Source organism: Crocuta crocuta, unplaced genomic scaffold (assembly GCF_008692635.1).
Source record: "Crocuta crocuta isolate KB4526 unplaced genomic scaffold, BGI_CrCroc_1.0 scaffold139, whole genome shotgun sequence".
In the NCBI taxonomy this organism is placed as follows: Eukaryota; Metazoa; Chordata; class Mammalia; order Carnivora; family Hyaenidae; genus Crocuta; species Crocuta crocuta.
In genome coordinates this window covers 8,254,029-8,280,333 of record NW_027533258.1, presented here as the reverse complement: position 1 = coordinate 8,280,333, position 26,305 = coordinate 8,254,029, and the positions used below count along the sequence as shown (strand labels likewise).

General features: G+C 44.9%; 1 protein-coding gene across 1 annotated transcript in view; it reads left to right on the top strand.

Annotated features, from left to right (window-relative positions):
• Nucleotides 1-26,305, top strand: part of GLP2R (glucagon like peptide 2 receptor) — a 51,791-nt gene that overhangs the window by 14,253 nt on the left and 11,233 nt on the right. The window contains exons 5-10 of the mRNA XM_077746842.1: nucleotides 6,540-6,646; nucleotides 8,490-8,643; nucleotides 10,343-10,502; nucleotides 11,721-11,781; nucleotides 13,430-13,499; nucleotides 21,710-21,798. Of these exons, the coding sequence (XP_077602968.1) occupies nucleotides 6,540-6,646; nucleotides 8,490-8,643; nucleotides 10,343-10,502; nucleotides 11,721-11,781; nucleotides 13,430-13,499; nucleotides 21,710-21,798 (641 nt within the window). The remainder of the gene's footprint in view (nucleotides 1-6,539; nucleotides 6,647-8,489; nucleotides 8,644-10,342; nucleotides 10,503-11,720; nucleotides 11,782-13,429; nucleotides 13,500-21,709; nucleotides 21,799-26,305) is intronic.

Here is a 26,305-nt window from a genome sequence, read left to right as displayed (position 1 = left end):
AGAGAGGGAGACATAGAATCTGAAACAGGTTCTGAACTGTCAGCGCAGAGCCCAATGCGGGGCTTGAACCCACGAACCGTGAGATCATGACCTGAGCCGAAGTCCGACGCTTAACCGACTGAGCCCCCCAAGTGCCCCTGTTCTCTGTATTAAGAATCTCTTATGGTTTGCTTCCCTCTGTGTTTTTTTTTTAAATTTTATTTTTGCTTCCCTTCCCCTCTGTACATCTGTCATGTTTCTCAAATTCCACATATGAACGAAATCATATGACATTACAACCCTGGCCTTTTGAAGACACCCCGAAGAACTTTGTTCTAGAATGTCACACAAGCTGGATTTGTTTGTTTCCTCAGGATGTTATTAAATGCGCTCCTCTGTCTTCTATGTTTCCTGTAACTTGTAAATTGGGTTTAGAGGCTTGGTAAGACTCAAGCTAATCCTCACAGGTGCTGGGTACTTCGTATAGCATTACATCGGGAAAACAGAATGTCAAGTGTCACAGGTGATGTTCCCTGTGATCACTCGGTCTAGGTGGTGACAGCCAGGTCTCTCCGCGCTAAAGGCGCTTTTTCCTTTTGTATTTGATCACTCATTGGTGGGACGACACTTTGGAACCCTGAATCTTAATCCCTAGGAAACCTTTATCTGAGTTTCAGCCTTCATTGATCTTGCTTGCTTGAATTGATTCTAGCTCTGTCATTTCTTCTACATTTACTAGCTGGCATTCTTCTGAGAAGACTCCCTCCCCTTCTCTCTGGTTTTGAGTATCGCTATGAACTCACAAATTGCTTTATTCACTTATACTTATTATGACTATTTTGATGATCAACGTTTTTTTAAATTTAGCTAGTGAAATCCACAAGAGTGAAAAGGTTCTGGTGTCTTTTGTCATAATCTTGTTAGTCTTGGAGCGGTTCCTCATTTTCCGGCATAAGACGATGATGGTCTAAGATCATCTCATGTTTTCCCTGACCTGGGTCCAAATCAGCTAGTTATCCAAAGAGTTCTGGATTCTCTAAATGCAGGAATGTTATTAGAAACCAAAGTCTGATTGCTAGATGCATTCACCATCCCTACTACTACCCCTTTGCAGTTATACAGATTTAAGGAAAAAAACCACATTTGCAGCATGTTTTTTCCTTAGACTGTACCCCATGCTCAGAGTACTGTGTTCATAATTATTTGAACTAGTTATTTTCTCTATGTAGCCCTGTTGCTGATTGCATGCACGGTCTTATTCGATGGTTCCAATTAGCATTAAGGATTTGCCTTTTTCTTCTCTCTTTGCCTTCTCCTCTCTTTTACTTTATTTATAATAAATAAAATACTGACAGCGTTTGAAAGCCAAGACTATATAAAAAATGTTTGGCCAGAGAAACCACATTCTTATCAGTCTCTACTGTTTCCGCCTGTCCCCTGGAGATAACCATTTTTATGATTTTCTGTTTTATCTTTTCCTCCTTTCTTCCTCTTCTTCTTCTTCTTTCTTTTTTGTCAGATTATAACATACAGTTTACATTTCTTTTTGCAAAACTAAGCAAAAACGTAATTATGTTGTTTTACCATCCTTCTTATGTAAAAGGCGGTATATCCGATAGCCTGACAGAGATTCTGCATCTTGCCTTTTTCACTTAACAGCATGTCCTAGAAATTACTATGTATTAGTAGAAATAGATATAGAAACATTTTTCTCTTTTTTTCTTTCACAGTTGCATAGTACTTCACCCTCTGTATCAGTTATAGTTTATTCAGCTGCTCTCCCGTGGCCATTGGGATTATTTCCAATCTTTTATTGCTAATGATGCCACCTCGAACAACCTTGTATGCGTATGTTGGTTCATATTTGTGACGGCATATCTTTGGGAAGATTCCCAGAAGTGAGGTTGCTAGATTAAAAGGTGGATGCATGTATAATTGTGTTAAATATCGCCAAATTCCCCTCCATAGGAATTGTGCCTTCCCCCCCGCTCAATGTCCGAGAATACCTATCTTCTCATGCATGCATATTACACACTATGATTCTAAAGCGTTTCATAAAGATGTCTAAGTGACTTAAGATTCACCTGTTTGTCCTGAGAGTGGCGTGGGTGTTCTGGGGTCACTAGGGCAGTAGTCAGGTTTTACTGGGGATCTGAGTGTAGAAGACAGTTTAAGAAACTCCTCTGAAGGAGTGCAATTAAGCCGACTGTACTAGGTACTGTCGGTACCCACCTGCATTCCCTTGCCCTAACCGATTCAGTACACAATTGTCTAACTTCTCACCATTAGTGCATGCATTTCTTTGCTGGTTCTCTGGTTCTTGGAGCCTACTTAGTCCACTGAAGGACAGGCCAGAAGCCCCGGGGAATTCATGCCCCCCACCCACCCGCCACAGAGTAGCCTTTAACCAATGGATTGGCCGGAGTTGGTATATAAATGCCCCAACATCTTCTCTCTCAATCTTGGAGTGGTTAATTCTGAGGTTTCCAGAACTTCCCCAGTGGGATTAAGCTCCAGCTGCCTAGAGTGCTAACGGTCTTAATGACTCAGTGTTTATTTTTCCTAACATCTCCCTTCCCCGACTGATGGTTAGTTCACTCTCCATGGAAAGGGCTTGCATTCCCATCCTCGTCTCAGGATCTGCTTCTGCGGGGACTCAGACGAAGACACAGACAAATAAAAAAATGAGGAGTTCCCCTAATTTGTGTCCAGAAAGCATAAAACATGGACATATTTTTAAAAATAATCATTCAGAAACTGATCACGAGGCTACTTTGTTAAATGTGTTAGCTTCATATAGCCAGTAAAATAAATGATGATCCAATGACTCACCAAGGTCTTTGTATGCCACGTGAATCATCAATTTAAAGAGACCCTGCTGGGGCACCTGGGTGTCTCAGCTGGTTAAGCATCTGACTTCGGCTCAGGTCATGATCTCATGGTTCGTGGGTTTGAGCCCCACATCAGGCTCTGTGCTGACAGCCAGCTCAGAGCCTGGAGCCTGTTTCAGATTCTGTGTCTCCCTCTCTCTCTGACTCTCCCCTGCTCATGCTGTCTCTCTCTCTCTCTCTCTCTCAGAAATAAATAAAACATTAAAAAAAACTTTTTTAAGTAAAATGAATAAATAAATAGAGACCCTGCTACTCTGTGTGTAGAACACTAAACATTCTTAGCTATATAAGATATATAAGATATTTATAGCCTATCTAGAAATATAAAACAAATGCAAGTAACACATTAATGACTAATATAACTGATGCCCCACTTTGTGAAACAGACCACAGGCGTTTGGGAGTTCAGAGTTGGCAATACACAGATTGCTAATACACTGGCATGCAAGGAGGACTTCTTGTAAGAGGCAGGCTGGTGCTGGTTTTGGAAGAGTAGATTTAGTTTCGAGGAGAAGAGAAGCCAACAAGAGCCGTTAGAGACAGGATGGGATTATAGAGATCTTGATGGGCTCCTTAGAAAATAATTCTAGATAGAAATATGGGTGGACTTGATTTGGAAAGACTCAAAAGTTACACAGAGTTTTCTGCATCTGGACCCCACTACAAGAAAATGTGAAAGAAAATCCTTGACAAAGGCATGTGTGCCAAACGGAATTTGTGTCAACATAAAGGAATGTAAAGCACCAGAAATGGTAAATATGAAGGCCAAATTTTTAATCTTATTTTTTAAATCTCTTAAAAGATAAGTGAATAGAGGTGTCTGGGTGGCTCAGTCGGTTAANAAAAAAAAAGCATTAAACATTTTTTTAAGGTAAGCGGTTAAAGTAAAAATAGTAACAATGTATTATGGGGTCTAATATACGTACAAGTATATTAGAAATGGCACAGAAATGGCACAAAGGCCAGCATGAGGGACATGGCAATATGATAAATTAAAGATGTATACTATAAACATGAAGGCAACCACTAAAAAGCAAAACAAAGAGGTATAGCTAGTAGGTCATTGAAGAAAAAAATGTAATTAAAAAATGCACTCAAACCAAAATAAGGAAAGAGAACAAGGAAAAGATGGGACGAAGATTTAATTTCAACCAGATAAACAATCCCATTAAACATAAATGGTCTAAACACTAATTAAAAGACAGAAATTCTCAGGTTGGATTAAGAAGATAAAACAAAACAAAATAAAATCCAACTATGTTCTGTCTACAAGACCCAGGCAATTGGTTTTTGACAAACGCGTCAAGGCAATTCAGTACAGGAAAGAGTAATCCTACCAAAAATAGCACCAGGACAGTTGGATGGGAAAAAAAAAAAAACCAAAAAAACAAAAAAACAACCCTGAACTTTGACCCTTGCTTCATTCACACCATGAATAAAAATGAACCAGAAATGGATCATAGACCTAAATTTAAGAGCTCATTCTATTAAACTTCTAGGGAAAAAATAACTGAAAATATTAAGGCCCTTGGTCAGGTAAATAATTTTTAGAGAGAGAGAAAGCGAGCGAGAGAGACAGAGTACAAGTGGGGTAGAGGCAGAGGGGAGGGAAAGAGAGAACCTTAAGCATGGAGCCTGAATAGGGCTCAATCTCATTATCCTGAGCTCATGATCTGAGCCTAATTCAAGAATCAGATGTGTAGCTGAATGAGCCATCGAGGTGCCCCAAGAATTTTTAAAACAGGACACAGAAGGCACAACTATACAAAAAAGTTGATAAATTGAACTTAATCACAATTAAAAAAAAAAAACACGTCTGCTTTCTAAAGACACTGTTAAAAAAATTAAAAAGCAAGCCACAGAATGGGAGAAAATCCTTGCCAAACACTTATCTGACAAGAGATTTATATCTACAATATATAAAGAACATTCACAATTCAACATTAAGACAAACAATCCAATTTAAAAGATGGCCAAATATTTGAACAGATACTACACCAAATAAGACGCACAGATGGCAAATAAGCACATGAAATGATTCTCAACATCATTAATCATTAGAGGAATTCAAGTTAAAACCCCAGTAAGATCCTACTGCATACCCATTAGGATGGCTAAAATTTAAAGTACTGATTATATGAAGGGTTAGTAGAATCTAGGTCAGCTAGAACTCTTAATCCACTGCTTGTGGAAACATAAATTGATACAATTTATTTAGAAAACAGTTTGGCAGTTTCTTAAGAAGTTAAAACATACATCATACTATCCCACCATTTTATGTCTACATATTTATCTGAGAGAAATAAAAACCTATGTCCACATAAAGACTTAAAGAAATTTTCATAGCAGCTTTCTTGGTGAAACCCAAACTCTGAAAACAACTCAAATGTCCATCAATGGGTGAGTGGATAAATAAATTGTGGTATATTCGCAATGGAATACTACTCAGCGATAAAAAATAGACTATTGATACATGATAGGATGTGGATGAATCTCAAAACAATTATTCCGAGGGAAATTAGCCTGATCAAAAAAAAAAAAAAAGAGTGCATATCATAGGATTCCATTTGTATAAATTTTTTTAAAAATGGAAATTAATCTTTAATGACAGAAAGCAGACCAGTGTTTACTTGGGCATAAGATGGTAGGATGGAATGAGAGGAGATGTATTAAAAAGGGAAACCTTTGGGACATTATAGAAATGTTCATTATCTTGAGTGTGGTGATGAAATCACAGATATATTCGTATCTAAATTCAGCAGGGTTAATTATTTAAATAGGTACAGTTTGTGGTACACTAGGTATACTTCAATAAAGCTGATAAAAGTGTTATGTGGAGAAGTTTAAGGCATGATTTAGCAGGTAATACATATTCCCTGTGGGTTCTTGTACAAAATATATTGAGAAACATAATTTTGATGGCGATTAGCATGATGGATTGCGTGAGAAGATTGCTTTCCACTGGAAAATCACAACACAGACTTTCTAGTAAAGTATGCCCTGTTCACAATCAGGCTATCCAGAGACTCAGGGAAAATATTTCACTGTTTGACTGGGTCTCCATCTAAGGGGTCAGGAATGAAAAGTTATTTTAAGAGGGCCCCATATTCCAGAGAAAGGGACTTCTGTGCTCTAGGGACAGCATGCCCAGGGACAAAGAACCCCATTTCTTCTTTTTTTAATCTTTTTGTTTTTACAAATAGTTGATTGTCAAGTTGGTTTCCATATAACACCCAGAGCTCATCCCCACAAGTGCCCTNTGCTACACATGGCCAGATTTCATTGCTTCTCATTGCCATGTAGTATTCCATGGTATAGATAAACCACATCTTCTCGATCCATTCGTCCGTTGATAGACACTTACAAAGAACCCCATTTCTAAGGCACCCTCTGGTTCTGGGCACAACTATTCCATGATATTGTGAATCTTGGTGCATCAATGCTGGGCTATGGGACAAGCCAGCAGGGCGAGAACCCCAGTGGGCTCTTCAGTTCATCAAGGCTCTTTGGCCCCTAAGTGTGCCAGGGAACAGTCTAGGCTACCCTACTAGGGTGTCAACAAGGCTACAGTGCATGCCTAGAACCTTGGTCATCCTGGGAATGGAGCTGGGGGTTGGAGATCATAGCTTCCTGGCTTGGTGGTCAGATCTACTCTTCGTCTGTGCTCAGGTGGAACACCACTCCTTGCTGTCGACCTTGCAGCTGCTCTACACCGTGGGGTACTCCCTCTCCGTCATCTTCCTCCTCTTGGCTCTCACCCTCCTCTTGTTTCTTCGGTGAGTGGAAATTCTGCCGGCATCTTCAACATACACCCTGGGATTTGCTCATTGGCTCCCTCAAGAAGGCAGAAGACTGGGCTTGAACGACGTCACGGTCCATCAGAGCGGGAAGGGATCAACCCCACCGTGCAGGTGGATGGGAAATGGATAGTAGTGGTCCAGTGAGAAGCACAGCTCGAACTGGACTCTGGGAGTCTTCACTCTGGCTTAGCCACTTTGGGACTGGATAACCTCTTGTGTGCCCGGCCCTATCGGAGGCATGATTTTTACAGAAGAGATGAAGAAACTTGTCCAAAGCCAATTAGCGAGTGGTAGAGCTGTGATTTTAACCCAGGGCCCTCGGACTCCAATTAACTATTAGTCACTTGAATGCTTTTCCGGTGCCAGGCACTCTTCTAAACACGTTACATGCATCAAGCCATTTAAATGTCTTCCTAATCAGAATTGAGGTTAATTCTAACCGTAGTTGATTAGCATTCTGTTAGCCCCATTTCATAAGCGAGTTGACTGAACTATGGGGAAATCAAGTAACTTGCCCAATGTCACACAGCCAGTGAGTGATGGGGGCAGGATTGCAACCAGGCAGTCCAGAGCCTGAGTATTTTCATTCCCTTACACTGTCTTTCAGAATCCACAGCCCGAGTGCCTTTTACTAAACCATGTTTTCAGAAATCATCCAAGTGAGATGTTTATGGACAGAGGCCCTAAAGAGCCCTCCAAGCCTGCCTTTTGGCCTCACCCATTTGGGAACATAACTGAGTATAATGTGGCAGAGTGAGCATTTGACACAGATGCAGGAGACCTAGATGGGCATGTGGAGACCGGATGCCAGCTCCAGAACAGGTCCCCACATGGGCTTCTCTAAACCCTCAATCCCAAGATGTTCTCTGGCTCCCTAGAGCACAGTCAGGACCATATACCCCATCCAGAGAGCAATTCTTGAGCAGCGGGAGAATTCCATAGCCTGTAGCCCCTGCTGTCCATGACCTCCTCCACTCACCTTCCCAAAGCCCCAGAAGCAAGCCAGGAGAAAGTAACTACCCAGCTAAGTATCTGCTTTAGCTAAGCCTAGGTTGACCAGATGTCCATTTTGCCTCTAGTGTGGAAAGAGCAAGATCCAGTCCCTGCCCGTGAGTGGTACCCCATCTAATTAGGGAGAAGGATGCATAAATAATAAAACAACTGCCTCAAGGACTGTTTAGAAATTTAAAAAGTAATAGTAGCTCGAAAGCCAGGCAGGTGTGTGCTGCAGGGGGTATATAGGCAGGGCTGTGAGAGCACAGTGACAGAAAAGGGTCCTTTTGTCTAGAGAGATCAAGGACACACAATTTTATACCAACCAGCACCAAAAAGGAGCCTGCAGGAGGCTTCAGGTGGGTGAGGAGTGAGGTAACAAGAGCTGACATTTTCTGGGCACTTACTATGTGTAGGTACTTGTGTGAGTACTTTGCACCCAAAAACAGATTGTTACTACTGCAATCCGTGAAGTAAGTGCTCTTGTCCTTACAGGCAGTAGAGCCTTGGAGAGCTGTGCTTTGGCCTCAGAGTGTCTGGGTCCGAATCTCAGCTCCACCACGTACTTCTCTCAGACGCTGGACAGCTGGCTTAACCCTTCTGCCTCAATCTCTCAATTTTTACTCAAGGTGTACATGTTATCCCCATTTTCCAGATGAGGGAAATGAGGCACGGGGAAAATCGCATAACCCACCTGTGCAGCATTGGAGTCTATACTATGAATGTCTGCCTCCTAGTGATAGGGACCCAGGTGTTTTGGGCACACACCTGTTGGTTGGAGCCATTCTGTCCTGAGGGAAGACACTTGGTTTTTTTCCCCGCACAGAAAACTCCACTGCACACGCAACTACATCCACATGAACCTGTTTGCTTCTTTCATCCTGAGAGCCCTGGCCGTGCTGGTGAAGGACGCCATTTTCTACAACTCTTATTCCAGGAGGCCCAACAGTGACAAAAAGTGGATGTCCTTCGTATCGGAGGTATGTCCCTCCCTACCGTAGTCTCCCAGCCAGTAGATCAGTGCTGGGAATCGTGGGGTGGGGAGGGGGCACTGGGAAAGGCAAGAGAGAGATAAAGGGGTGTCAAAAGCCTCTGGTCAGAGAGGCATCATCTGACTAAAAGCAACCCCCCCCAAAGCACCCCAAAACCCCAAACCTCCTGAGAGTGGGGCAGGTGAAGGAAATTAGCAAACAAGACTCCACCGTGGGACTGCTGTGTGCCCTTGGATGGGAAATTTCTTCATCTGTGAACCAAAGAACTGAACCAGATCAGTCTTTTTAAAACTATTATTACTAATTTTTAGAGAAGCAAAGCTTTTCCACATTGAAATGTGCTTCTGTTGGCATGCTTTTACTTTTATCCTGTTAATAACGATCATTATTCCATTGCAGTAACAATTAACTAATTGTTAAATTAACCTTGCACTCCTGGAATAAACCCAACTCGGTTCTGATATATTACTCTTTTTCTTATATTGCTGGATTCGTTAGCTGAGTCTGTTTCGTTTAGCATTCTGTCGTCTGCCTCAGTGAGTAATTTTCTTGTGATGAAGATTACGTTTATGCTTACTTAAACAAATCAGGCTTGTTATCTGTTTATCATTCTCTGGAATAATTTATTTAAGATGAGTATTTTTCTTCTTTAAATATAGATCACTCCAGTGGAGCCACTTGGGGTCTAGAGTTTTCTTTGTTGGAAGGCTTTTAATTATGGACTCGTTTCAACTCTTCTGTTCAGATTCTCTATTTCTTCTTGTGTCAGCTTTAGTACTTGTGTTTTTCTAGGAATTTGTGTGCCTCATCTAACTTTTAAAATTTCTTGCCATAATAGTGTTTATAGTTTCTTAAGATCTTTTAAGATCTTACCATTGTAGCTAGGGCAATATTTGCTTTTTGCATCCTTGATTTTGACTACTTATAATTTTGCTCTCTTTTCTTCCTTCTTGATCATCCTTACCAGTTTTCCAGTTTTACTGGATATTCCATAGGATGCAAATTTTGGCATTGCTGATTCTCTCTATGTTATGTTCCCTGTTTCATTAATTTCTGCTTTAATCTTTACACTTCCTTTCCCTGTCCTTTCCTTAGGTTAAAATTGCTGCTCTTTTTCCAACATACTTAAGATAACTGATTCCAAGGCTTTTTGTTTTTCAATTAAGGCATTTAAGAAGACAGGTTTTGCTCTAGGTGTGGTATTAGCTGCATACCACACATTTTGATATGCAGTATTTTCCATTCATCTGGGTCAGAAATAAGTTCTAATTTTTATCCTTATTCCTTTTTTGATTCCTGGGTTATTTAGAAATTTCTTTCCTCCTTTCCAATCGTATGAAGATTTTTATGTATTTATTTATTTTTTTAGTTTCTGGTTTCTAGCTTAATTGAACCAAAATCAGAAAACATACCTGTCAGGGTTCCCTTTAGGGAAACAGCGCCAGTGAATTCTCTGTTTTTGTTTGTCCACACATGTCTAGAATTTTAAGGAAAAGACTGGGCTTTGAAACCTACAGGAAGCCCTCCTTCCCGTTTTGGTATTGTGGCCAGCCTCTCTGAGATGGTCAGCACATTTGGGAGTGAGGGGGTGAAGAGGGAGGGCTATGCGTGGGGGCGGCCCTTCTCCACCCTCTTGGGTCCACACAGGAAGGCCTGGCCTCACCCTCAGGTGCTCTGTCCTCCTCAGATATCTGTCTCCTGCCGCTCCGCCCAGTTCCTGCTGCACTACTTCGTGGGCGCCAATTACTCATGGCTGCTGGTCGAAGGCCTTTACCTCCACGCGCTGCTGGAGCCCACCGTGCTCTCTGAGAGACAGCTGTGGCCCAGATACATGCTGGTGGGTTGGGGTGAGTGACCTGAACCCCCAGCTTCTCCTAGGAGCCCATCAGAGCATATGAGCCAGATAGATCCTTTGGTTTCCCAATTGGAGGGCCATCTGGGATGGATTAACTCCTCAGGGGCAAGAGACTGAAGGGGGGGTGTGTACATGCACAGAGAAGCACAAGCGCTGTAGACCCAATGCATGTGTTCAAAAAATCGACACGGTTTTTGGTAGAATCAGATGCCGTTCCTCTCACCCCGTCCTCAGCTGTAGTCACCTGCTTGGGCCGCCATGATGAAATGCATAGACTTTATGGCTTAACGAACAGACAGTTATTTCTCATAGTTGTGGAGTCCAGGCAGTTTGAGACCAGGGTGCCAAGGGCCTCTTCCTGGCTTGTAGACAGCTGGCTTCTGAATGTAGCCTCACATGGCAGGGGGGCGAGGGGGGTAGAGAGAGAGAGAGAGTGAGAGAGAGCACTCTGGTTTCTTCCTACAAGGACACTAATCCCATCATGATGCCTACTCACCCCTTGAAACCTAATTACCTCCAAAGGTCCCACCTCTTGTTAGCATCACACTGAGGGCTGGGGCTTCAACATGGTCGGGGGAGTGGGGGGATGGACACAAACATTCAATCCATAACACCAACTGAGTCTTCAAGATGGGATTAGACTTTGGCTCAGGTCATGATCTCATGGCTCATGGGTTTGAGCCCCACATCAGGCTCTGTGCTGACAGCTCAGAGCCTGAAGCCTCCTTCAGATTCTGTGTCTCCCTCTCTCTCTGTTCCTCCCCCTCTCACACTCTATCTCTGTCTATCCCTAGCTCAAAAATAAGTAAAGATTTTAAAAATTACAAAAAAGAAAAAAAAAAAAAAGACAGGATCTAGAACCCAGAACCCCTGTTGCCACAAACTCTTAAGAGAATGTGCAGCTGCAGGATTCAGAGGAAATGCCCTTGACCTACAACTTGGGAGATTTTGGTTAACATCTTGGATTTCCTCTGAGCTGCTTTGCAACATGTGGCAAATGTTTTCTCCTCTCCACGTCCTGGTTTGTGGGACAGTCAAACAACAGATGGGCTCTGTGCCACCCGGGTCTCTCCAGATCTCAGCCTGCAGCCCTGTAATATTTGGGCTTTTAGAAGTTTTAACCAGATGCGCTTGGCCCATCGGGCTGGGGTGGGAGGCAGGCGGGTTTAGTCAACCAGCCCCTAACTGCATTTCCCTGTTTTCTCCCCAGCCTTCCCGCTGCTGTTTGTGGGGCCCTGGAGTATAGCTCGCGCCCAGCTGGAGAACACAGGGTAGGAAATTCACACCTGCTTTCACCTGCTCATAGCCAGGAATTCTAAGATATGCCTAGATACAAGGCTTTATGCCATTTTCCCAAAGAGAATATCCACCCCCTTCCATTTTGGCTATCTAGAATAGATTTAGGAATGTAGACTAAAAAATCAAAGACCTTTCTTATAGTAATGAGTTTATTAGCTTAGTTATACATGCACGTGAGATAAAAATTTGCTCAAATTAACGCAAAAATTGGCCGCCTAGGTTAGCAGTGACCCTCAATATGTAAGGATAGGGGTACACAATTGGTTATTGTGTCATTGTTCACAGTGTGGGGCAAAAAAGCAAACTGAAATGGGTGAAGGTGGTCAAAGGTACAAACTTCCTTATAAAATAAATAAGGCCCAGGTATATGAAGTATAACATGGAAACAGCACGGTGAGTTAATAATACTATATTGTATATTTGAAAGTTGCTAAGCAAGTCTATTTTATTTATTTTTTTAATGTTTTTTTTAAAATTTGTTTTTGGGGAAGAGAGAGAGACACACAGAATGTGAGCAGGGGAAGGGCAGAGAGAGACACACACACAGAATCTGAAGCAGGCTCCAGGCTCTGAGCTGTCAGCACAGAACCTGATTCAGGGCTCAAATTCATGAACTGTGAGAACATGACCCGAGCCAAAGTCAGACACCCAGCGACTGAGCCACCCCGGCACCCCTAAGCAAGTCTATTTAAAAATTTTTAAATGTTTATTTATTTTTGAGAGAGAGACAGAGCTCGAGCAGGGGAGGGGCATAGAGAGGAGACACAGAATCTGAAGCAGGCTCCAGGCTCTGAGCTGTCAGCACAGAGCCCCACGCAGAGCTCAAACTCACAAATCGTGAGATCATGACCTGAGCCGAAGTCGGACACTCAACCGACTGAGCCACCCAGGTGCCCCTAAGCAAGTCCCAACTGCAAGAAAAAATATTTGTAACTATGTGTGGTGATGGACGTTAACTAGATTTATCGTGGCAGTCATTCTGAAATATATACAGCTATCGAGTCATCGTTATACACCTGAAACTAATATAATGTTTATATATATGTCATATCAATTAAAAAATAACTCCAACGAAACAAAAGCAAATGTGCCTGCACATCCACCAATATGGGAAGCCGTGAGCAAATTGTGGCGTACCTGTATTGTGGAATATTATGGAGACCACTGAAAAAAGCAGGCGGGTTACCCTATCTTTTGGTTTCTCGGGACTGACTCCCAACAGCATATTGGTAAGCCTGCTGCGAATAACGTATGCCACGTGATTCTATTTCCCACCCCCACCCCCCGCCTCCAAATAATCAATACCAAAAGTCCCCTGTGCATAATTAATAATTTACTTTTGGGGGGAAAAAAGAATTTATTTTTGTATGAACGTGGAGAAAAGTGTAGAAGGTCACACACCAAGCTAGTTGCGTCGAAGAACAGTTTACTGGTAAGAAAAGTCGACGGTACCATACTAACAGGAAGGGGTTTTAATCCTGTTTTTTTTTCCCTCTTCCACGCTCAGGAGAATCGTGGGTGGGAAGTCCGTCTCGAGTGCGAGCATCCTTCTTCCAGGGGGCATGAGACACTCGACCTTGTCTCCATTTTAAGCCATCTCCTACCTGCTCTTGGCCGTAGGTGCTGGGGAACGAACAGGAACAAGAAAATCTGGTGGATCATCCGGGGACCCATGCTGCTTTGTGTCATGGTAAGGACCATCCCGCCCCTCCTTTTCCTCTCTGAACTTGGCAGCAGTGGGGCACCCCTTCCCCTGCCCCACCCACCCACCAAATTCTCTGGCTCGGACCCAGCCCGGGCCAGTTGCCTTGAGAAGGAGTCGCCGAGTCGTGAGTAGGATGTGTTGAATGAGAAGGAACAAGCTGGAAGCTTCTCCTTGTTCTGGCTCAGGACCCAAACGCCTCCTTGTGTCCGCGCCTCCTCCTCTCTGGGTCCGCAAACTGTGTATAATAGAAACCTATCACCTGCTCGGCCACCCCATACTGGGGGCTGTGGTTTGTACATGGGTAGGTGCCATTGTTCCGTTCCTTCTACCCACGAGGACACGGAGAAGGTGGCAAGAGACTTGCCTCCAGTCCCAGTAAATGAGGGCGTGGATCTCAGCCCAGAGGGACTGACTGGGGGCGTTGGCACTTGTTCCCACAGCCCTGTGCTGCCCCTCCCCCCCCCAATATTGACTGCCTCCTGCCCGTGCGCCGGATGCAGACCTGTCACTCATTAGTACCTCGCTTTGGACCATCCTGAGATTCGCATCCCCTCCCTGTCCCCCTTTATCCCCCCAGCTGCTGTCCCCTGATACGTCCCACAGAAAGCCGGATGGTCACACCCCGCTTTGTGTCCTTCCTGATCCCGTACAGACTTCTGCTGCGGCCCAGCAATGTTTCATTACATGTATGTGTCTAAGACCTGTCTGCTGTCCCCGTAAGCCCCATGTCCTTCAGCCCACGCAGTGCGCTGCCCGCGTGGCCTTAACTCAGCGAATGCCTGGGACCCACACTCCCTGGCACTAGAAGGTTCTTGCTACCCAGCCAGAATAAGGCAGGATGGAGGCCAGCAGGCCCTCCCTGGGATGGAGCTCAGGCTCAGTGCAGCTGGAAGCCCAGTGTTTACCCTGCAGGCCTCTGGGGGTTCCATCAATGATTCTCACTCACTCTCTTGACTGGTTCCCTTGGCTGCTCTTAGAAGCACCGCGGTGTTTGAGACAGAGAGAGACAGAGTGTGAGCAGGGGAGGGGCAGAGAGAGGGGAAGACACAGAATCTGAAACAGGCTCCAGGCTCTGAGCTCTCAGCACAGCGCCCGACGCGGGGCTCAAACCCACAAATGGCAAGATCATGACCTGAGCCAAAGTCAGACGCTTGTCCAGCTGAGCCCCCCAGGCGCCCCACCGGGGTGTCTTTAACAATTCTTGCATGCTTGGGTCTCACACCCAGAGGTGTCTGCTGTGTTGATCCTGGGTGTGACCCAGGGACTCCAAGGTGCAGCCAAGGGCTGAGGAGCACTTTGTGACACCCCCTCAATGCTCTGAGTATGGTCGCCCGAACCCTTGTAAATTCAGGTTCCCAGGCCCCACCCCAGCCCTGCTGAATCAGAATCTGCATTGTAATGAGATCTCCAGACTTGGGGTGCGCATCAAAGCCTGGGGGGCTCTGTGCCCACACACCAGTGGTTCTCAAAGCTGGCCGTGTGTTAGAAACTTAGTGAGTCACACGCCAGAGGATTACACCAGAAATTCTGGAGGTGGGCGGTCTTAAAGCTCCTAGGTGATTCAAATGGACATTTCCTGGTCCCTCCTTGTTCCTGTAGCCATATTCTCTCCCCGCAGGGGAGCAGGCAATGTGCTGTATCTGCTCATCTCAGATAAAGTGACCTCTACACACTCTTACTTCCTCCACACCAGCTGCCACCAGCTACGCAGAAGTGGCCAGTCACCTGAGCTCATGGTGGCTCCTTGCTTTCCCATCCACAGCTCCCGCTCACCCTGCCCAATGAATGATGCCACCATCTGTCTACCAGCTGCCCAAGCCCCCAACCTGGGTGCCCTCTTGCTTGCTCCCCTCTTCCTCCCTGCAACATGCACTCAGACTTCAGGTCATTAGTTCTCTCTCCAGAGATCTCTCCAGGCTGTCCCTTCTCTTCCCTTAATCCACTGTCTCCATTGCTGTTCAGCCTCTGGGGATTTCTGGGGCACACATCTGCAAAAGCCACCTGTTTGGTCTCCCTTCTTCCTTCTTCCCCTCTGGCAATCTGTCCTCTGTGTTGCGACCAGAGCGTCTCTCTTGAGCAAACTTTGGTTATGCCTCTCTTCTTCATGTGACTTTTTCATGGCGCACCATTGCCCTTGGATGTGCCTTCTAAACCCCTCAGTGTGGGAAGTGTTGTTATGCTTTGTCTCCCCATCCAGCTGCAAGCACCCCACGCTTTATTCATATGGAGAAACTCACCGTTCCCCACATCCACGCTGGGGTTTCACTATTCCCACATTTTTGCACATGCTGCCTTCCTGTCCCCAAAGCCCATCAGATAGCCCTATGCCTGGTGAACACTTACTTCCTCCTAAGAGACTAAGCTCTTTATTAATCTCTCATCCTCTCAAATTAAGGAAAAGTCAACAGGCATACCTGAAAGGGACACTTTCAAAATCGTCTTCAGGTCTGTGAAGATCTTACAGAGGACCTTGCTGAACTATGGTCGTCTGTGTACAGGGGCTTGGACGGGAGGAAATGGGCTTGAGTAGAAATGAGAGAAATTCCTTTTGGTCACAAGGAAGAACATCAGAGTCAAAGCCGGTAAAACATTGATGTGGACCACAGAGAAAGGCTTTGGATTGTTCATGTCTATCAATTTCCCAGAGGAGGGACTCTGTCCTAAGAAATAGGATGCGGAGCCTGAAGTCTTCCCCTCCTCCCCCCACCAGCTCTAGGATCCTACATGCTCCCAGGAAAGTGGGATTTGCATACCCTACATGAAGTGCCGGCTTTGTGGCTAACCTCTGGTGTGCTGAGCCAAATGAGTTGACCTCTCTGGGCTTCTGTTTCTTCATGTATAAAATCAGAGCTGGCCCAGACCAGTGGTCAACTGAAGGTGATTCTGTCCCCTCATTTGGGCAACTCTGGAGATATTTCTAATCATCTCAACTGGGGTAGGGGTGCTTCTGGCGGCTAATGCATAGAGGCCAGGGATGCTGGTGCACAAAACAACCCCCACGACAAAGAATTATCCCACCCCAAATGTCAAGAGGGCTGAGAATGAGGAACCCTCAACCAGACAGTTGGCTGTACAGAATAGCTCAGGAGGTTTGGGGAAAAAACAAAACTGCCCCCCAAACTGGACTCTACCCTAGATTGATGGAAACAGAACTTCCACACTGGGCTTCCTAAGCTTTGGAATCACATGAATTCACTCTCTTGCATCTTCGTGAAACATTTATTGAGCACCAGCTGTGTGCTTAGCTCCATACTAATTTCTTTCAGGGGACAAAAAGATGAATGTTCGCATAGTTTTTGCCCTGAGACAGTTCAAAGTCTAATAGTTGTGATTTTGAGACTCATCAGACCATGACTGAGCCAATAATTGCCTTCCTGCTTGGTTAGAAGACTGTATGTTACAGTTTTCCTCTGACTTTAGTGACTGTAACCCAAACTCCAAAATAGAATTCCTTGAACCACACGTGGAAGGAGCCAGGGCCCCTGAATGTCTGCATGGGGCAGAGGTCCCCCTCGCCCATGGTCATAGAGTATTTAGGATTAATAATAATAGTAATAATAATAATAATAAGCCTTTATTGTGTTTGGGGGAACAAAAAGAGTTTCTTGACCCCACGGATTTTCTAGCTAAGCTGAGATACTAAAAATAACATATAATCAGGATGTTGCTCATAGCATTTGGCATTTCAGGGCCCTTCAAAATCTCATTTCACCTTGTCCAAACTTGAGTCTGGTTCCTATTTCCTGGAGGATGGAGCAGAGGTTTCTGGGAAAAGCCAAGTCTGCATGGGAACCGAGCGTCTTCTGTCCCCAGACTGTCTCCCCAGTGAGCATCCTCGTTACCATAGCTGGACTTCCCCCACCGCCTCCAGACTGGGTCTGCGTCTAGAGATCAGTATCTGGGCTGATGTGAATGAACATCATTCTGGGTTTCCAGACCTCACACCTGACTTTTATCTACTGCCTACTGGATTCTCTGTGTTTTAGAAATAACCGTAATATGACAGCCTGAGAAGTTCAGATGCTCTGTAGGCCTTTCATGAGATGTAGAAATTGGAGAATTCTCATCTTCTTCAGGATAAAAGACTCCACTACTTAAATTAACCTGTTACCCTTGAGTGTACATTAAGAATAGAACCATTCTAGGACACCTGGATGGCTCAGTTGGTTAAGCGTCCAACTCTTGATTTCAGCTGAGGTCATGATTTCACAGTTAGTGGGATTGAACCCCATGTCAGGCTCTGCACTGACAGCACAGAACATGCTTGGGATTCTCTCTCTCCCTTTCTCTCTAATTCTTTCCCACTCCTCCTCCTCTCTCTCTCTCTCTCTCTCTCTCTCTCTCTCTCTCCTCTCTCTCTCTGTGTCAAAATAAAATAAATAAACATAAAAAAAAGAATAGAACCATCCTGGAATATGGTATACTCTTATATCCCAGGCTCCTCTGCTCCCAGTAGAAAATCCATAAAGCTTTGATTAGTTCAAACCTTCAGGGTTTACAAAATACATACATTGTGCAAGATTGTTCTATCCATACCATAATTCCTGGAGTTAATAGATCAACCAAACTAAATAGCCAGTTGAACAGCTTTTTTGAGCCAGTGAATTGAATGGAACCATCTGTTGACTTTATGGAGTTATATAGTCAGATGCCTTCATTCGTTCTTATTGGCTCTTCCCTGGCAGCCTCAGGACTTGGCAAAGTTGAGAAATCAGTAAAATTAGGCTTTGCTGATCTTGTCCCTCTTTGGGTCTTCCATCTCACCAAGAACCCAGGGGCATTCCACATCCTCCAAACATCTCCTCATTTCCATATTCCATGCTCTAAGAGTTGCAGTGGGAATCTCTCCATACCCTGTGTTTTCCCACCTCATTAAAACTTAGCTTTGATGCATCCCGTCTTCTGCTTCCCATGGTGAAAGTAGCTCAGATCATAAGCAAGTGATTGAATTATTCATTGTAAAAATGGACACGTGGATGAATAAAATATGGAGAAAGCACCCCCCTCAAGTGTTCCTTTTCTCCTATGTGATGTGTACACTTCAGCAGGGTTCTGGGGATGAAGTCTTTTAAGCCAGAGGAACAGCTCTAATCTAATGGCAGGCATTTTAATCCACACAGCAGGCCAGAAGAGGTGGGGCTGGGGATAAGTGGAGAAGTTTAGGGGTAGATGAAGCCTACTTCTGAGCCCCCTACTATGTTAGCCATCACCTCTTCCAGCACAGGATCTAAACACATGAGCTGTGGTGCCAAAAGAGTGTCACCAAGAATCTTATATCTGATCATGCATTCTGCACTGTCTAGGACCTGAAAGGGAACCTTATGTATCTGGGGTCCCAAGCACCCCCATTCTGATCACAGGATCTAAGAGGAATTGGCTGGGTTCTTGAAAGATTTCCTCATTCCACCCCTTTTCCTACTTGTGCACAAATGAAGAGCACACACCACCCAAATGTGCCTGCTGACTCCTATCTTGTGGGACGCCTAGATGAACACAGGCTCCCTGGTCAACCAGGCTGGTGCTCAATTCCATGGCACTGAGGCAGTGCTTCCTCCTTATGGCCCATTGGCTGATGCCCATCCTCCCCATCACGACCCTTCATATCCTAGGATACAGTCCTGACTGAAATGAATTTGCTGAAATCTGTGCCTTTCCCCAGTTGAACTTACTTTGTAAGAAAAAATGCTTGAGTTCAACAAATCACTAAGCCAAGGACACAGCGTTTTCTCTTCATGAGGAAAAGCAGATATCCCATTAAAGAAATAAATTACTTGGTTGCATTTAGTTTGTATTTAAGTGCTCTGTTACTAAATATTCCTTGGCTGGGAAACTCCATCATTCTTGCTGGCTAGTGGGTTGGGATAAATAGCCTCTTGCCTGAACCTGTAGACTGTTAGCTTTGAGCACTGATTCTCCTGAGGCCAATAAGGCAAATCTCAGAAGGTACACGTTGGATTCTGTAGCTCGTATTTCAATACATGGTTCAAGGGATTTGTTCCCAGGCAGGGGTGGGGCATTAGTACGGCAGTGACTCCATGTTCGTAGAGACTTTGATCTCTAGTTCGTTCGTAGACTCCATTAATTGTCACCCAATCACCGTCTCCACTGGCTCTTTCTTTGTTGCATAGAGGCATTTTTGCCTTTTCCATTTTAAAAACAACTGTAACCCCCAACCCAGCTCTGCACAGAAAAGTGGGGAGGCATTATCTCCATTCTGTATCCCTTGCCAATTACTCTTCTATCCTTCTGCTTCCCTTTACAGCCAAGCTTTCTCAAAGTGGTCTACACTGGCCGTCTCCCTCTTTACATCCAACTCACAGAACAAAGCATTGCAATCTGCCTTGTGCTCCCCGCTGTGAACTGCACCTTCTCTCAACTCCTTGTTGCTAAATGCAGTCTCATTTTGCTTAAATTTCACGTAGCATTTAAGCCTCCTTAAAATTCCTTCAGTCATGAGCTTCTGAGACACCACTTCCTTGTGGTTTCCTCCAACTGCCCTGGCCTGTTCTTTCTCAATCTCCTTTGCTGTCTCCACTTCCGCCGTTCCCTTCATTACAAGGTAAGTCTCTTAACTCTCTTTTCTCCCAGTCTGCACAGCCTTTCTGGACAATTTTGCCTCCTCCAGGGCTGGCTCCATGCTCCAGCTGGGACCTCTCTGCTGAGATCCAGACATAAATATCTCACTGCCTTGGGACATTTCTTGTATCCAAAACAGCTGGAATTCTCCCCCATTTCCCCACACTACTCTTCTTCCTCCAGGGCCTTACTCTCAGCTGAATGGTACTACTGCACATCTGAGATCAACCAAGAGATTTCGTGGTCCTCTTTGACCTCACATCCAACCACTAACAAAGGCCATTTGACTCCAACTCCTTAAAAGTTTCAAATCCATCTCCTACTTCCCATCACTGATGCACCGTGGCTGTGGCTTCACGTCACCTCTCCATCATCTTCCTCTGATTAGTCTCCCCTCCTCTGGTTTTGCCTTCATCCAATCCGTTTTCCACACAGCTTCTAAAATGATCTTTCTGAAGTTCAGAAATACAAATCTGATCGAGTAACTTGCCTGCTTGAGATTCATCGCTGGCTTTCTATTGCTCTCAGAAGAAAACCTAAACTCCTTCCTATGACCATGGAAAGGCTCTGCAAGAGCTGATTCCCCACCCCTAATCCAGCCTCACTTTTCACAGATCTTGTTCTCATTCTCCAAGCCCTACCCACACTCGAACTCTCGCCCCTCTGCCTCTCCAGGAGCCTCACAATGTCTTACGTGTTTGTTGTCAAGGTGTTGGCCAGAGCTGCGGCCATCCGATGGCTTGACCGGTGCTGGAGAATCAGCTCCCCAGTGGCTCATACTCATGGCTGGCAAGTGGTACTGGTTGTTGGTAGGAAGACTTAGTTCCCCCATGTGGGTTTCTCCACAGCCTGCTCAGGTGTCCTCACAACATGGCGGCTGACTTTCCCCAGAGGGAGAGAGAGAACCAGGTGGATACCATCCTTCTGAGGACCTAACTTCAAAAGTCACCATATTCTTTTCATTAGATGCACATAGCTAAGCCTGGCTCACATACCAGAGGGAAGAGGGAAATTAGGCTCTGCCTTTTGAGGGAACAGCATTGAAGAATTGGCAGACATGGTTAAAAATCTCTGCCAAAGCTGACGACATAAGATTGAACTTTGCAAGTCTGTGACAGGTGTGGAATAGAGTCTAGGGAGTGGAGAACATGTGTTTTCCAGTAAATTCCGTGGCAGCAACAAAACCTCAGGTTAGATACCAATAGGACTGGTGTTCCTTACAGAAGGGAGGCAGTGGGTTTTCTGTTTAATGGAAGGAAAGGTAATTATCGGGTAAGCTGTGTTTAAGTACCAGCTCAGTCACTTACCAGCTGTGCAAACTTGGTAACTGTACTTGTCTCCTCTGTGCCTCTGTTTTCTCATTGTATCACAACATAAAAATAGTGTAGCTTCCTCAGAGGGTTCTTATAAGGATTAAATTAAAAAATGCATGGATGTATTGTGATGGCCTGAGGAAGAGTGGGGATGACCACCGGCACGTACTACCTGAAGGGTCGATTGCCAAATTTCCCCTGGCTTATGTGGACAAAGATCGAATGGCCAGGCCCCAGATGACCTTGATATTCATACGCACATAGACTCCATCACTTATTTACCCATATCTGCTTTTTTTTCCTAAGGTCAATTTCTTCATCTTCCTGAAAATTGTCAAGCTTCTCATTTCTAAGCTCAAAGCCCATCAAATGTGCTTCAGAGATTATAAATACAGGTGAGTGGGCTGAGGTCGGTACCCAGTGGCCCAAGATTATTTTGACCCCTTCCGGATGTTCTGGTTAATGCTCCGGGAAGAGGGGCATGAGCTACATCAGTATGTCTATCTCCTAAGACAAGAGTATCAGGAAGAGGCCCTCTTAAAAGGTGTCATGGGGTCGTGGGAGTTTTCTGCAATTGATGAGGACCTTCTGGCCCCACAGAAACAAAGCAAGTAGTCAAGGGTACACACATTCCCCGTAGCAGGAAGCTTAAAATGCCCCAAAGAATGGGTGGTTGAGCCATTTGGTTGAGCCAAAGGAGGGACTCTAAGGGTTTTAGTCCACATGGCAGGCCATCAGCAGAAAGGTGAAGGGGAAAGTGACAGCTCTGTTTCTCTCTAAAGCTAGAATCGAGCCTAACTCACATGTGCTGGGAAGGTAGATTTCCCCTTTAGCTGACAAACATTTAATGAACACCTACCATGTGTCTGGCACTGATCTTGGAACAAAATAAAGGCACAGTGTGGACCCACTCTACAAAGAGCACACATTCCAGCCCCCAAGGACTAGTATATTGGTGTGAACGTGCATCGGGAGGGTTGATGCTGGCCATGGCCCCAGATTCTCTGAGTGACCTTGGGCAAGGTACTTGGCTCCTTGGGCCTGGTTTCTGATGTGGAATATGGGGATGTTACATGAGACCCATCTCGTGCTTATGAGGAAGACCAAAGAAGGTCATAGATAAGGGTTCTCAGTCTAATCAGATGTGGTCAATGGTGTTTGCCCAGGATCCAGACCCCCAAGTCCGATCTACTTCAAACCCTTCTTCCAGGAGGTCCCAAAGGATAAACACGCATGGTTCTCCACTGGCAAAACATATGCTGTAATTAGCCCAAATATGTTGCAAACACCCTTCTCCCCAGGGCACTTGGGCTGGTCTGGACAACACAGACCCATGTCCACTCTCTTGGCGCCTCTGGTGGAGACTCTAAGTGGCTCAAAGCTTCTTTGGCCTTTTCCCAAGACTCAGCCTCTAACTGTTCTGTGAGCGTGGAGGTCCAAAACCATGGTCCGAGCTGTGCTAGCCCGCCCACCCTGGGTCCATTGAGGGAGGGCAGCCCTCTCACCAACCAGGTGCAGGGGACGCTGGGGCATCTGGGAAACTGGAAAGAGAACAGCACTCCCCACAGACAGATCAGGGAGCAGACAGCTCCCAAGATGCCACTTTCCATGCAGACTGAGAGCCTGCACCCTGCTATTTGGTAGCCCCAAAACCCACCATGTACCACAGGGGCTCTCCCCGTGCTCCAGACCCACAGCACCCCTGCAGTAACTTTCCATTCTGGCTGCTTGTAAGCATCACCTGACAGCCAGCCAAAAGTATAGACTTGTGAGGCTCTCCACTGGGTATTCAGACTCTGTAAGTGTGGCATGGGGCCCCACCACGTGGACTCCTGATGGAGCTCCCCAAGAGATTCTGATAAACAAAGTGCAGGACCTCTGCATCAGATGCTCTAGTCAAATAATGCATGGAATTTTCTGGCAGGACCATGGCAGATGTGTTTCTAAGCAGCCTCAATACCCCTTTCTGCAAGGCCTCCGTTGGAGTTCTCCCAGATAGTGGTCTCCAAACTTTTTTGATCATGCGTCATCTTCAGTAAGGGGACTTCCCACTCCTTGGTGATCTTCTCCACCATTTTGGTCCGCCGTCTGCTTTCTCTTTACCTACCCTGTCTCCGTGCAGAATGGAGTACAATTAAGTAGCTTATGCTCAGTAATTAGCAAAAGCCAGGCCACACCAATCCACCTTACTTTACTGCCTGGGCTGGAGAATCCTACAGCATCGATGAGGCAATTGCCCATTTTTCTCTCCCAACAGTGTGAATGCCCTCATTTCTAAGTTCTCTCACCCCTAGTGGGTCATCAGCTATTCCCCGGCTCCCACTGCCTTCTTTGACATTGGAGGGGGTCTCCTCCTCCACCTCCATGTTCCCCCTCCAGATTTGTTTTCCTTCGTCCCCCTCTGCTAGGGTGAGGAGGAAGGGGCGGAGGGGCCCAGTGCATTTTGTCCAAACTCTGGTAGAAACAGGTCTGCTTCCACTTCTCCCAGATTTTGAGAACCTTCAGAATGTGGCTCTCAAGATTCGGCCTCCCTTCCAGGAGTATATTTTAGGAAGGTTTAAATTACATCTATTTAGGTCTTGCCAAAAAAGGCAAGTTGCTAGGAGTTGGAGAAACTTCTGTAGTCCTAGGCGTGTGTCTGAGTTCCCACCATTCGAGCGGAGGAAGGCTACATAGTCCACCTGCCTGGCCTGGAGCGGGAGAGCTGCCCCAGGCCCCCGAAGGTGGGAGACACCTGCTGACACTCAGCGTGGTCTCAGACGTGTGTGGTTCCCAGCGCTCAGGGGGATCTGGAGGCCTTAACTTTGCACGTGGTGTGTGGGGCAGAACTCTGGATGAATTCATAAAGGAGAATCATTTCTTAACCTGCTGAACCCCAAAGCCGTCTCTTAAAAGACTTTCAAGACGAAAAACAGGGTCACAAATGGAAGTAAAATTGACCTTTGAGGTTATAAAGCAACCCGAGGGCAGGGATGGCTTCTTTATTATTTTTTTTTAAATCCAAATTAGTTAACATAGAGTTTAATAATGGTTTCAGGAATAGAATTTAGTGATTCATCCCCTACGTATAATACCCGGTGCTCATCCCAACAAGTGCCTTTTTAGTGCCCATCCCCCATGTAGTCTTCCTCTCACCCCATCACCCCATCAGTGACCCTCAGTTTCTTCTCTGTATTTAAGAGTCTCTTATGGTCTGTCTCCCTCTGTGTTTTTAACTTATTTTTGCTTCCCTTCCCCGACGTTCATCTATTATGTCTCAAATTCCACATACGAATGAAATCATTGTGCTTAGCAGAATACACTCTAGTTCCATCCATGTTGTTGCAAATGGCAAGATTTCATTCTTTTTCATCGCCAAGTAATACTCCATTGTATGTGTGTGTGTGTATATATATACCACATCTTTATCCATATCTATATCCATATATGCCACATCTATATCCATATATACCACATCTATATCCATATATACCACATCTATATATATATATATACCACATCTTTATCCATTCATCAGTCAATGGACTCTTGGGCTCTTTCCATACTTTAGCTATTGTTGATAGCGCTGCTATAAATATTGGGATGCATGTGCCCCTTCGAATCAGCATTTTTGTATCCTTTGGATAAATACCTACCTGTGCAACTGCTGAGTCATAGGGTAGCTCTATTTTTAATTCTTTTGAGGAACTTGCATACTGTTTTCCAGAGCGGCTGCACCAGTTTGCATCCCCACCAGCCGTGCAAGAGGGTTCCTCTCTCTGAGATGGCTTCTTTGAAAGCATTGATAGCTAAGTGTTACCGATCATTCACCTAGTGTCAGATACCATCATTCTGAGGATTTGCCACACATCATTAAAAATGACTGTATTATTTTTTAGTCTTTAAAAAATGACTGTATTATTAATAATAATACTATATTATATTTCAACACTTTGTATTATATTGTCAGCGTAGAACCCTCGTTTTTATGGATGAGAGGTGAAATAGTTTGCCCAAAGCTACATGACCAGTCACTGGTGGGCCTGGGATTTGAACCCAGGCCCAGATACTGTCCTGTACTCTACTGCCTTTGGTGACATCCCTTCCTCTTTCACTGCGCTGGCCCGTGTCAATAAATATTTGTTGGATCGCTGATGGACTGCAATAAACCAAACAATTTAAATAAACAACTGGCTATAGATGAAAAATAAGCATAAATACAGTTCATAAGCATAAACGGTGATAGACATTTATGGATTTCTATTCGGCCAGGGACACCCATGGGGTTCTGTCTAAGCAGAAGTCAGAATGAGGTGAGGAACAGAGAATCCCTTGACAACCATCCAGAGATCTGCTTATTATCGAAACGGCCTAAAACTTCATGAAAAGATGCTCATTCTTTAAAGATTATCCCATACTGGGGTGCCTGGGTGGCGTAGGTGATTAAGCATCCGACTTTAGCTCAGGTCATGATCTCGTGGTCCGTGGGTCCAAGCCCCACATTGGGCTCTGTGCTGACAGCTCAGAGCCTGGAGCCTGCTTCGGATTCTGTGTCTCCCTCTCTTTCTGCCCCTCCCCTAGTCACACTCTATCTCTCTCTCTCTCTCTCTCTCTCTCTCAAAAATAAACATTAGAAAAATTTTTTAAAAATAAAAAATAAAGATCATCCCATACTAAATGCAGGATTCTGGCACATGCTGAGGACATCCATGGGAAAAATTGGTGAAATCCAAATGGAATCCGGATGTATAGTTACTAGCCACATACCAATGTTGCACAAATGGTCTGTGGTTATACAAGGCTAACATGAGGGAAAACAGTGAAGTGTATGTGGGCACTCTCTGTACTATTTTTGCTACTTTTCTACACATCTAAATTTATTCCAAAATAAAGAGCTTATTCGAAACACGTAATGTCATAGCA